The 12,357-nt window shown below is 34.0% G+C and overlaps 1 protein-coding gene across 4 annotated transcripts in view; it reads right to left on the bottom strand.

The window, feature by feature from the left end:
* Window positions 1-6,943: 6,943 nt before the first annotated feature.
* Window positions 6,944-12,357, bottom strand: part of LOC145183426 (uncharacterized) — a 38,812-nt gene continuing 33,398 nt past the window's right edge. For 2 of the 4 annotated variants that reach the window (XM_090085901.1, XM_090085902.1), the window contains 3 exons: window positions 12,256-12,357; window positions 11,820-12,165; window positions 6,944-11,503 (listed from right to left, as the gene is read on the bottom strand). The exon at window positions 12,256-12,357 is cut by the window's right edge and continues 82 nt beyond it. In XM_090085901.1, coding sequence (XP_089942027.1) covers window positions 7,361-11,503; window positions 11,820-12,165; window positions 12,256-12,357 — 4,591 coding nt within the window. In that variant the 3' untranslated portion in view covers window positions 6,944-7,360. The remainder of the gene's footprint in view (window positions 11,504-11,819; window positions 12,166-12,255) is intronic. The other 2 variants (XM_090085903.1, XM_090085904.1) reach the window with 2 other exon arrangements.

The raw sequence follows: 12,357 nt of genomic DNA, 5'->3' as shown, positions 1-12,357 counted from the left end.
TTAGCTCCTCCGCACGTAATGGACCCCTGGGCGACGGAAAACTTCGGCCATGAAGGTTTTTTTGCTTCAGCAGGACTGGGCACCGACGCATTCTGCCAATTCGACAATCACCGATTACAAGGAACTGTTTTTTGGCCGCCTAATTCGCCGAATCTTGACCCGATGGACTGCTCCGTCTGGTCCACCCTAGAGAAAAAAATCTCGGGAACACGATACACCACCGCGGAAGCACTAAAAACGGCTCTGAGCCGTGTCTGGGACGAAATAACGGTTGAACAATGTGCGACCATTGTCGAAAATTTTCCAAAGCGTCTAAAAAAATGTATTGAGGCCGATGGAGGCAATTTTGAGCATTTGTTATGATTTCTTTTGTTTATTACTAATCTTATCGCTCGAATAAACTTCGTCATTTCTTGCGTTGAATTATTTTGTTTTTTATACCGTACTTTCGTGCTGTTGAAATTTTTGATAAAATTGCCAGAACTTTTTCCGCGCCATGTATACGAGGGCAAATTTTTTATTACTTTGGTTTAGTTTTTTGATGATGAAATTGTCAAAACAAGATTTTTTTGTTTTAACAATTTTTTGAAGTAACTTTTATTAAATTTTAATTAGCAAAAAAATTTTGCAATGGAATTATATTAATATTATTATATTAAATAATTATATTAAATATAATTATATTAAATTGTCTGTGGACATAGAAAATTTCCTATTTCCCCGAACAACATACTGGGGACAATATTGCCTAGAAGCTCAATGAACGTATCAACAAACTTGAACTTGATTTTGGAGTCGAAATCTAGATAAAGTTCGACGGAGCAGCTAATGTCCAAGCAGGTGTTAGAAAACCAGTTGGCAAACAAAGTGCGAATTGGTGTGTCAACCACCGTCTAAATCTAGTTGTCAGTGGTCCTGTCGATGATAAAAGATGTCCGAAGTGGTTGATTCTCAGCCACAAAATAAAAAAATTTGTAGATCACTTCAATCAGTCATCTCAAAAGCTATGACTTTAGTTGATGCTGCTAAACCTTGAATAACTCCAGAAAAAAGTTATTGCAGAGATACCCTACAATATGGAACTCTGACCTCCATCAAATGGAGTCTGTGGTAGATCTTCTTCCGGCAATCCATTCTTTAAAGAATCCAAACCTTACTATTCCTGGAGGTTTTAAGTTGACAGATCTTTTACCAACAGAAGAAGAAGCGGAGCCTATTCAATCTATCAACCGGCTTCTGAAAGACTTCGCAGAATTGTCCGAGAAATCCAACAGCAAAAAGAATGTTAGCATTTGTTCTGTTATTATATGCTTATACAACATCAGAAGAAGATTAGCAAGGGAAATGATCAAGCCAAAAACCGAGGTGTCATCAGAGCTTGCTCACTACTTCAATAAAGATTTAGACAAAAGATTCGAAGGGGAACTGATGAACCTTGAATTTTCCATTGCTAACTTTTTAGACCCAAACAGTAAGGGCATGTGCTTTATGGATGAGAGGGGTGGTGTTGGGGGCGGGGTGGGTGGACAAAATTTTAAGTAGTCAAAACTGCAGTAAAGAAACTATGAAAGAACTGTCAGGAATAAAACTTTGGATAGCTAAAACACTCCTTCCCCTTTAATTTTGGGTGATGAGGATGATGACAACTTTGATTTTACTGAACAGCTGAGGAAGAAAGTGTTTGGTGTAGCTAGATTAATCCTTGAGGTGAAACAAGCACCAAGAAAGTTATTTCTGCTGAAATTGAGAGGTATTTGAATGTAAAACCAGTTACAGCAAATACAAATGTACTGGAATTCTAGAAGTAAAACCAGTATATTTACCCAATAATGTCAAATATGGCTAGAAAAAACCTCTGTATACCTGTATACCATCAACATCTGAAAGAGTTTTCTCAACATCAGTGAATATATACAACTCTAGAAAAACCAATTTTTCAATTTCAAAGGTTGAGATGTTGGTATATATGAAAGAAAACACTAAACAACTCAGCAAAATTCAAAGCATTGTTTGGCCATGTTCGGATTCCAACTCGAAAAAAATATTTTCGGACTGCAATCCGATTCGAAAGTATCAGACCAAGTTATTTGAAAAAACTTTAACGAATTATTTTCTGATACATCATTTCGCGAATTAATCCGTAAATACTTGAACCGGTCAGCAAAGATAGTTCGGTGCACAATCCGACAATCTGATAAAAAGAAACGGATCAAAATATTAGTTTAATCAAACAAAATTAAATGATAAATAAACTTCTTAACAGGGCCGTCCACAGGGTTTGGGGGCCCCGAGCATCCGTCAGTTTAGTGGCCCACCCCCTTTACTCCAAAAAAAAAAAAAGGCCTGCTCAAATTTTTTTACTATATTAATGGAATATTAAGTATAATTAAGTAATCCAGCTATTGTTTCTTACAATATTATTTTTCTTGTCTTTTGTTTAGCAAACTTTTCAATCACATCATGGAAATCAAGACTTTATGCTAATAGACACTCAATACTCAAAATGGCGAGGTTACTTGTTCGTTCTTGTCCCATAGTTGAGCACAAAAAATTCTTGATGAGCTTCAATTTACTGAATGAATGCTCACTTAAGGCCACTGTGGAATTGAAGCAAAAATACGCAATGCAATTACTATATTTCTAAAGAGTTTCCCAAGCTTCATTTCAGAAATTTTGTTTAATAAGTCAAATGGGGCAAGAGGTTTTTTTCCAAAATTAGCAGTATGAATTTGTTTTATGTGAAGCAATTCTTCAGTCAGTTCATTTTCGATCACATCAAAAGAATATTTTTGCGAAAAATGTGAGCAGACACTCTTGATTTCTGCTTCAGACATTTTTTGATACTTCCACAAAAAAGAGAATATAGAAAAGATTTCTTGAATGGCTGTGAAACGTGCAGTAAGCCCACCAATTACAGAATCAAAAATGTGATAAAAATTGTTCTCCGAAATGTTGCCTCCTCTCCTGATTCTGTTTCTGTTAATTCCGTAATTTGTTCATCACCTTTAATTTGCTCCCCAGAAAAACTTTTGCGTTTCACTTTTCTGTAGATTGGAAATTCAGAACTGATTTTTGCAATATCTGCAGCTAACTTGGCTTCTTCCAAAATTGTAGGCCATTCCGAACAGATTTGAGTTTATCGATCAATGCTTCAATATTTTCCACCTCAATATCAATAGTTGCCTTTCTTACCTGAATGACCTGGTTGCAGCGGTCAATCAATGTGAGGACTTTCATCCAAATTCCAGACATGAGAACACATTTGAAGGAGCTCATATATTTTAGGGCAACTCTAATCTCAGTTTTTGCTTTAGGCGTGAGATTCAAGCTCTTAACTTCTTTCAAAGATTCAATGATTTGGCTCAAGTGATTAGAGAAAGGGCGAATGCTGTCAAGTCTCTCAGTCCATCGTGTTCCTGATTATCCATGCAAAGACACACCGTGAAGTCTCTTTGCAATATTTTCCAGCGTTGTGGACTAGCAGAAAAGATCGTATATATGGTTTGAACAGTTCCAAAGAAAGTCTCAGCATCTGTACAGCTTGAGGCAGCATTCTGTCCACACAAATTCAATCAATGACAACCACAGGGTGAGAATACAGACAATAGGTTCTTCTTTTGTAGAATTGCTTGAACACCCTTATATTTTCCTGACATGTTGACATTGTCACAGCCTTGGCCACGGCAGTCTTCAGAACAAATTTTTATTGTTGCAAAAGTTGAATTTGAGAACGATTTGACAAGTAATGCGCCCGAAGACGTTGACCCTTGTCCTGTGATTGTTTAACTTTTATCACATGTTCCTTAAGAATTGGGTCATAATGCGAAATCAGTTCCAGCAATCCTAAGAAATTTCTATTATGAGAATCTCCAATTAGGTCAGATTTTCCACGAATAGCCAATCCACGTTCACGAAGAAACAGAATCACATCCAAGATTCGCTCCAAGATTTTTCTCCAGGTGTCAGCTTTATTGAGGATTTGGCGATTCATCAAATGTTCAATTGACTGATCAGTTTTCATTAGAGCTTCCGATTCAAGCCACTGAATGTAGCATTGTTTATGGGTTTTTGAATGCTCATGCTCAGGAATTCGACTAATGAGATTCTTCCACTTCTTTCCATATTCTCATCCTCCAATAATTGCAAGGGATCAAGTCAAGTGTGGAACTTGATTTCTAGGTAAAAATAATTGGCATGGCAAAACAAAACAATGCCGTCTTTGCTGGGCTAAATACAAGCCAATCTCGCGAGAAGGATTCCTCATTCGGCATTCTGCTTTTCAAAATTGAGATTGGAAATATGTCATTTCCAGTATCTTTTGGCATATCCAATGGGAAAGGAATGTGACCAGCCATGAAAAACTTTTCCAGCTTAGAAGAGGAAAAATTTTCTGTCTCAAATTCACCAATGTCAAATATCTGCAACAATGCTGGTCCATCACTGCTAATGGTCCTTTTAGAAATATTATCACTACCACTAAGTTGACAGTCTTCAAAAGTGGCTAATTTCTCTGTACTGCCAGAACTATTACCAGTAACAGAAGATTGGATACTACCGTCATATTTTTGCTTCGTTGAGCTAGTGGAAAGGCCATCTGATGTTTTAGGAGTAGCTGTAATTCCAACATCAAGTAATGTTTGCCTTCCTTTTTGTAGAGCCGCTTTTTTTACTTTACTGATTTTTAACTTTGATGCACCAGATGGATACGTGCGTTTCATTTTTATTTTTTTAAATACTTTCGTCTAATAGATATATCCATGATTAAATAATTAGTACAAAATTTATATCTATAATTAATAACAAAAACTAATTAAATTTATGTTAGTTAAGTTAAATATAGTATAACAATTAGATAAAATAAAATAAAAGAATTAAATTTATCTTTATTAATCTATTAATTAAATCGTACAATCAAGCAAATCGCCTGTAAAAAAATTAATCCAAATACGCTATTTTTTAAAATAAGATTTTAACACATGATAACTTTTCCCGCTAAATTCAAGATAAGCATATAGATAAGATTTAAACAAAAGCTCTTCCGCAGGGATCTTCTATAAATTACGCAACGCTAAATTTATTTTTAAAAAAATTATTAGATCTCAAGCTCTATTTTGTGGCCCTGATTCCTAAACGGCCCTGATTCTTAGAAATGGCGTTTGTGAATACCATTAAATATGACCCTGATAAACGCAGTAGCTAGAACTGCGGAAAAAATCGGCTTATGACACAATCATTTGTGAAAGCCTCTGTTAGAAATTGTTGTACATTTCTCTTTATATGCGACAAAGCAACATCTTATTGGTATATTGTTGATGCTCATTTTCGATGGGCTTTCAAGTATGGTACCACATGGTGCTGTAACATAGACAGATGTAACATTTTTCATCGAAACTGGTTTCAATCAAAAGTAGTGGAACGATAATTTTGCTAGGAAAACCTATCCACACCCACAACTGATTTAAGTAAGTTTATGGCACGAGTGTGAGGATTTGTGTCACTCCAAATGAAGGCACTCTTGGTGTAAGTAGTTTTATCTAGACGGAAATACGCCTTGTCTGTCTAGAGGACTTTGTCCTAGTTAACCAACTGGTTTTCCAAAACCATGTAGCGAATTCTTTCCGTTTTGCATAATCATCTAGTTCCAATTGATGGCGCACTGATATGCAAAAATTTAGTAGTTTATATAAAAACTCTAACCAATAACAATTAAGATAAAATATGATTGGTTCACCAGAAATATATATTTTTGCATATTACATAGGTTTAGTTTTTGTATGTGACACTGTATGTATGTAAAATAAATATTTTGTTATTTTGGCATTAACTTGGTTTTCATGTTTCAGTTTCACTCAAATTTTGGTTACGGTTTTACTGAACCGAAAATTTGGCACTTTCGGTTTCGGTCGTTCAGTAATGCCGTACATGAGCACATAGCATACATGAATGCCATTTTATAGTTACATAAATTTTATAAAAATCTTTTGTTGCTGAGAAAAGGATGTAATAGTCACATACACTGCCGACCAAAAGTTTGAGATCACTTGAGAGACGTGTACAAAACTATTTCTAAATAGTGATAGTATTTAACTGATAATAAAACTAATTTGGCAGTTAGTACAATTGTTTATGTGTATGAAATACTAGCACGCCAATTCCTTTGTTTCGGAAAATAAAGAAACCAATATTCAAAAATGCCTAAAATCATCAACTTAATAACATAAGAATTCTTCGTTATGTATTTTCATTATTATATAATGAAAACTAAACATAATGAAGACTTGTCTTTTCGTCATATACAGCAGTACAGACAAACTATAGTCATCAAGATCTTTCTCGGTCAGGAGGACCAAAAGCTAAAAGAGAAAAGCAGTTTATTGTTGTAGCGTGCAATAGAAATAGACAACTTAGAAATTTGCGTTGATGTGAACTAAACTCAGAATAAACATGTATATCTTTCTACAGTTAAAAGATTGTTTACAATAATTTAATCTGTTTGGTCGAGTTACTATTAGAAAACCATTGTTTCGACTACAAAATATGCAAAAAAGACAAGAATAATGACCGTGAATGGAAATTAAAAGACTTTGAAAACAGTTTGAGGCTGTTTCTGCAATTTTGGCGTTGGAGAATAAGTTAAGATTGATATAGTAAAAAAAAAGAGTACAAGAGTTCGTGGACAAAATGGAGTTTTATCTGGGTTGTGACTAAATGGTGTTAAATTCATTTTCCAGCAGGACCATAACCCCAAACATAGCTGTAAATCCCTTATTTCAACCCTATTGAACTTCTATCGGACGAGCTGAACAGTAAAGCTCGCGACCGGTGTCCGTCATCAAAGGAAAATATGTGGAATATCTTGAAAGATAACTGGTATAATATATTACTTAGAACCACTAACAACTTGGTAGCTCAAATGCCCAGACTCGTAAAAAAAGCGATTAAATCTAAGTAATGTCCACTTTTTATTTTGTGTTCTCTAGATTTTTTTAGTTATTACAGAAGTCAATTTTAATTTTATTTTTGTCTGATTTCGAATACACCTTGCCATGTTAATTTACTCATTAACGTTCATTTTTGATTTTGTCATAGGGGGCTTCAAACTTTCGGCCAAAAGTCTAGTTGCCATAGGCAGGAAAAACAAAATTGACTTAAAAAACATTGTTGGAACCATTATTTTACAATCTGAAAATGACGATCTTGTAAAATTAGCAAACTTCTCCTTTTAACAAGGCTATCTGATATTTTGATCGAGAAACGTTTTCATAAAAGAAACGTAGACGTACATTTTTTGGTGATCATTTGCGTATTTTCAAACCAAAAGAACACAGCATTTAAAGCTGACTTTCGATTAAAGAAACTGCTAGTGCCGTTTGAATTTACGGCGTAAAGTGTGAGCATTCTTTTTATCATATTGTGACGTTCTGGAATAGTGTTTTCTTTCATCTGAAGTTGAGGAGTAATCTGCCTTATGTTTATTTAAGTCATGCGTTGTCTTATCATACGAAGGACGTAAACTTTTATATTTTTCACTAACGCGTTTATCGGATCTCTTTTCAATATAATCCTTGTGGAAAACATTGTAGCTTGAAGATTCAGATTTAAAGCGTTTGATGACATCTAAATTTTGATGGTCAGTTAAAGATCGTTTTCTATTGTACGTACCAATTCGTTTGGAAACTAATCTCGTACCAGTGCCTTCATCATTTTCATTATTTAAGGAAAACCCTCTGTTATCGAGATACATCGATTTGCTTGATGTTTTAGCTTCAGAACACAGTCTCCCAGCCGAAGATCGCGATCCAAGTCTGGAAAAAACATTAAATGTCTTATTTTTTTCATTCAAAAAACCTGGCGACCTACCTTCATTCTGTTGTCGCAAGTTGCATTTGTCGACAACAGAAGCCTGTTGGATGTCAGTTATTTCTGAACTTTCGTACAATTTGATTGGTTTGTTTACCGATGATTGATTTGATTGTTGATCGTTTTGATTGCTGACAAGTTTTTTTGCAACTTTAGCATAAGATCTTGAATTATTTTCAGTAGAACATTTAAATTGACGTGAATTAATTTTTACAACGGCTTTTGGGTTACTTGTTCGTACCATTTTAGCCCGTCCAACTTTTCTCATGAAGTTTTTTTGTGACTCCTCCATTAAAATACCTTCTTTCTTAAGTATAAAATCGTGTTTTTTTCCCCTAATATCCTTTATATCGTCTATTATGACTCTGCATTCATATGATGAATTATAAAATTTCGGCTCACTAGGCTTGTCAATATTTCTATTTAAACTCTTTTCATACTCCAAAGTTGGAGAACACACTAACCGTGTTTTTGGAGGGTTAACATCAATGCAGTTATCACTATCATTTTTCTGCACTAGACCAAACCGCTGTATTCTTCTTTGAATTACATCATTATTACTTAAATCCGAGCTTCTACTTTCATCAAGAATCGAAGGGATGGTTTCTTTTATAGTCGGAGACCCAATTACTTTATTTTCATTTTTTATTACATTGGGCAACATATTTTCCGATGAGTCATAAGATAAATTAAATCCTTTTAAATTTTGCACTATTGGCTGGTCATGTTCGCAGTTGCTACCAGGACACGATTTATTAATTATTTGACTTTTCTGCAACTCGTTAGCAAAGTAGCTTTTAAACGAATCAGAAGATAGATCTAAAATAGGTGACCTTAAATTACTAATATTCTCCGTTTTTGCTTCAGCTACATTTTTAAGTTGGTTTTCTAACAAAGCTGCAAGAAAACCTTTCAAATAATTCACTATGTATTGTTGGTTTTCTTTGCAAATATTAGAACCAATTATGCGTTGAACACTTTCTTCAAAAAGTTCAGAGTGTATATTCAATAAGTTTAAAGCTTGTTCGTTGATATCAATTGCTTTACTATTGTCAAAACTAGTTGATGAACCGGTAAGTTTGTCATAATTTTGTAATTTATCAAAGTTTTCGGAAGTACAAGGAAAAGATTTTTCACATTGTTGGTTTTGGAGCTCCACCGGTTGTGGAGCTATATATGCTATCTTCTTTTGAGGTGGTGTTGTCGGCGATGTTTGGAAAGTTCTGTAAGTATCGCTAAAAGATTCGTTTTCTTTCACAGCCTTCATTTTTTCAACTTCTCTTAACAAGTTAGAATCAACAAAACAACTTTTTTGGGTTCCTTCTTGAAGTTGGTAATTACGCATATCGTTACCCAAATAAAATGTTGACAATGGCGCAGGACTTTTTGGTGTCATAATTGGATCAGAAAAAGTCTGACTTTGAAAAACTAAATTAGGTCGATATAAAAATTGGTTATTAAATGCGTAAGTGTAAGAAAAAGAACTGTCGTTAAACTGCGGCGTCGATTGATACAATCCAAGATTTGTAGTTGAATGAGATTTGCTGACAGGTAGATCGATTATAATTGGACTTTTAAGATCGTCGCATATGTCCATTGGAGAAGAACGATCTTCATCAAAAATAGAAATCTGAGGTAGTGAATCGTCTTTTGGTGAAGGAGGACGTATTTCGGTTTCAGATGGAAGAGGGGGTTGGGGTAAATCAACCGCAAGATTTAAATGTTGTGGATTTTTTTTCATTTTCTTTCGGATTGACAAATCTTTTGGTGCTGTACGTTCATTTTGAAAATAAATCTGGCTGTTTTTTAAAGTGACATTATTTTTTAGATTGAGATTTAATTCAAATAATGGCGAATCATTACAAATTTTAACTAACCTGTTATCTGTGATATTGGGCGGATTTGAACCATCTTTTGCAATGTCCTTCACTAGAGAATCATCTGGAGTATCTGAGTAAACCAGGTTTTGAGAAAGGTTTTTTAAACTTAAAATATTTTGGCTTGCGTTATTTGGATTATTTTTTTCCATTAGACTTCCCATATTACCTGGAAGAACTGTTGATCGTAAACGAGGGTCTTCAGATATAAAATGAGGTGAAGTGTTGGCTTTTTGTGCTGAGTAGCAATGACCAGTTGTAATCTCCAATGGAATTAGTTCCCATTTGCAAGCTTTATTGGGAGTACTAATTCTTAACAATTCATCATCAGCAAAAAATTGTTTCTTTCTTTCACGTTCTAGAACACGCTTGCATACCTTTTGGCAATAGGTTCCATCAGAATGGTGGTGAGGCACTTTATAATAAGACAAAGTTGGCTTACTTCTCCGAAAATCTTGAATTCCGCCGCTGTCACTTCCAATGAAAGTTGGTTGCGTCATCTTTTCTACAACGGACGGATTGGGTTCTATCTCTAAGGCACAATCAGAGTCAATAGATATTGTTGAATATGTCGGAGACTCTAGATCTAAATAGCTCGAGCTATTGCTCTTCGGGGAGGAATTTTTCTCTTTATTTTCAAGTAAATCAATTACAACATCGATAACTTTCTGTTTCATCACTGGATTAGCTTTAAGCTGTTTCTTGAGCAACTTGACATTTATCAGTTTTTCACTTTGTTCAGCTGGTATATCGGAGCTAGCTTGCTTTTCAACATTAGAATTCTTATTTTTCTTTGTCTTTTTTCGTTTTTTCTTAAGTTTCTTACATTCGTTTAAAGTATCGTTATCTTTAGCTTTTTTCAAATTGCGCTCTGACGTGTCAATTTTGTCAAACGTTTTTGTTTCTGAATCCTTTAAAGCATGTAAAGTGGAGCCAATATTATGGTTTTCCAGACTAGATTTCATCGGAAAATTGACTACTTCATTTTTAAAATTCACATTTACATTTCCATCTATTAAATGCTGTTTTTCAGCATTTCCTGAGTCACTTACGGGCATTAATTCATGTACTTGTAGATTTGGAAGTGATTGTCCAACGATGTTATTTTCAAAGATTTTTTTATCAGAGGATTCTTTAGCTTCTTCATTTGATCCTGCAATTAAAGATGCTTCAGTAACCTCTATTTTATTGTCTCTTTCAAAGTGTGAAACGTTAGACGATAATTCTGATCCAATAAACATTTCAAATGATTCAATGTTTGGTTTATCATTTAAAATATTTATTTCCTTTACCAAAGATTCATCTTTCACAGTTAGTAGATCGTTGTTTTTCTTTTTTTCTAAAGGTGTTTGATCAACTTGAGTTTGGTTGGCTTGAAAACTGGAAACTAATTTATTTGGGTGTATTTCATAAATAGATGGTTGGTTTATAGGGCCATTTTTTAGGTCTTTTTTTTCGTTAGTTGTTTTTGAGTCAAGATCTGATTGTTTTGAATTCTCAATAGGATTTGGCATCACATTGAAATGTGTAGACTCTACTGGATTTTGTAAACAATTCATATATGAATGCTTACCTGATAAATTGCTGGCAATAATATTAGTCGAAACTTTACTTTTGGCTTTCTCTTCATTCAAAAATTCAGTTGGTTGTTGTATCACATCTGGGTTTTCAAATATACATTTAAGAGTATCATTGCAATTTTGAACATTAAATAGAAGACCTCTTTCTCTCGCATTGTCAACAAGTGCTTTCCAATCTTCATCAATCTAAAACAGTTTTAAAATTAAATAGACTTGAAAATAATTCTTAGAAAACAATTCTTTTTACAACCAATTTACAATAAAACGCTTCATTAACATAAAAGGGAAAAATAGAAATTTATAATACGCCTTTTATGGTTTATCTTGCAATCTTATGGTTTGTCTTGCAACTTTTATAGTTTGTCTTGCAATTTTTTCGAAATATTGCAAGATAAAGTCCTAATTTGACGAATATTAAAAGTAAACAAATTTAATTAAATTTGTTTAAAGTAAACAAATTTAAAGTAATAAGTAAAACACATCTGTATAAAAGCTGAATAACCTCAATAGAACTACATTTTGCTATTATAATCAATGCATCTTTTGCTCTTGTTAAAGCAACATTCATCCTTTGCGGATTACTCAAAAAACCGATAGTCCCTTGTTGGCTTGCACCTCTCACACAAGACAAAATCACAATCCGTTTTTCTCTCCCTTGAAACCCGTCAATAGTATCTACATCTATGTGTTCAAGTTCTAATGGCTTCTTTAACTCTTGTCTCAATAAAGTTGCTTGCTGTCTATAGGGGGTAATCACAGCTATGTCATAAGCATTAGCAGTTTTTGTTATAACAAGCTTTTTACAGATTGCAATGATGTGATCACGTTCTAAGGGGTTGTGTATGCTACTAAAAATATAAAAGATTGAAAGAGTGACACAAAAGTGTGACACAATTAAAAAAAAAAAGTACAAAATATGAAAAAAATATAAACATTACCCTGTTTTAGTTTTATCCTCTCTACCTTTGTCCAAGTTTATAAGAACATAGTTTTTCAGACCGGGTACTTTATTCTTAAGCGTGTCAAAAGACTTTAATTCA

This window comes from Hydra viridissima, unplaced genomic scaffold, assembly GCF_058129835.1.
Source record: "Hydra viridissima isolate aposymbiotic clone 2 unplaced genomic scaffold, HvirCarnegie_v1 scaffold_4, whole genome shotgun sequence".
In the NCBI taxonomy this organism is placed as follows: Eukaryota; Metazoa; Cnidaria; class Hydrozoa; order Anthoathecata; family Hydridae; genus Hydra; species Hydra viridissima.
Note: the sequence above shows the minus strand (reverse complement) of the source record. Positions and strands in the feature narration are given on the sequence as shown.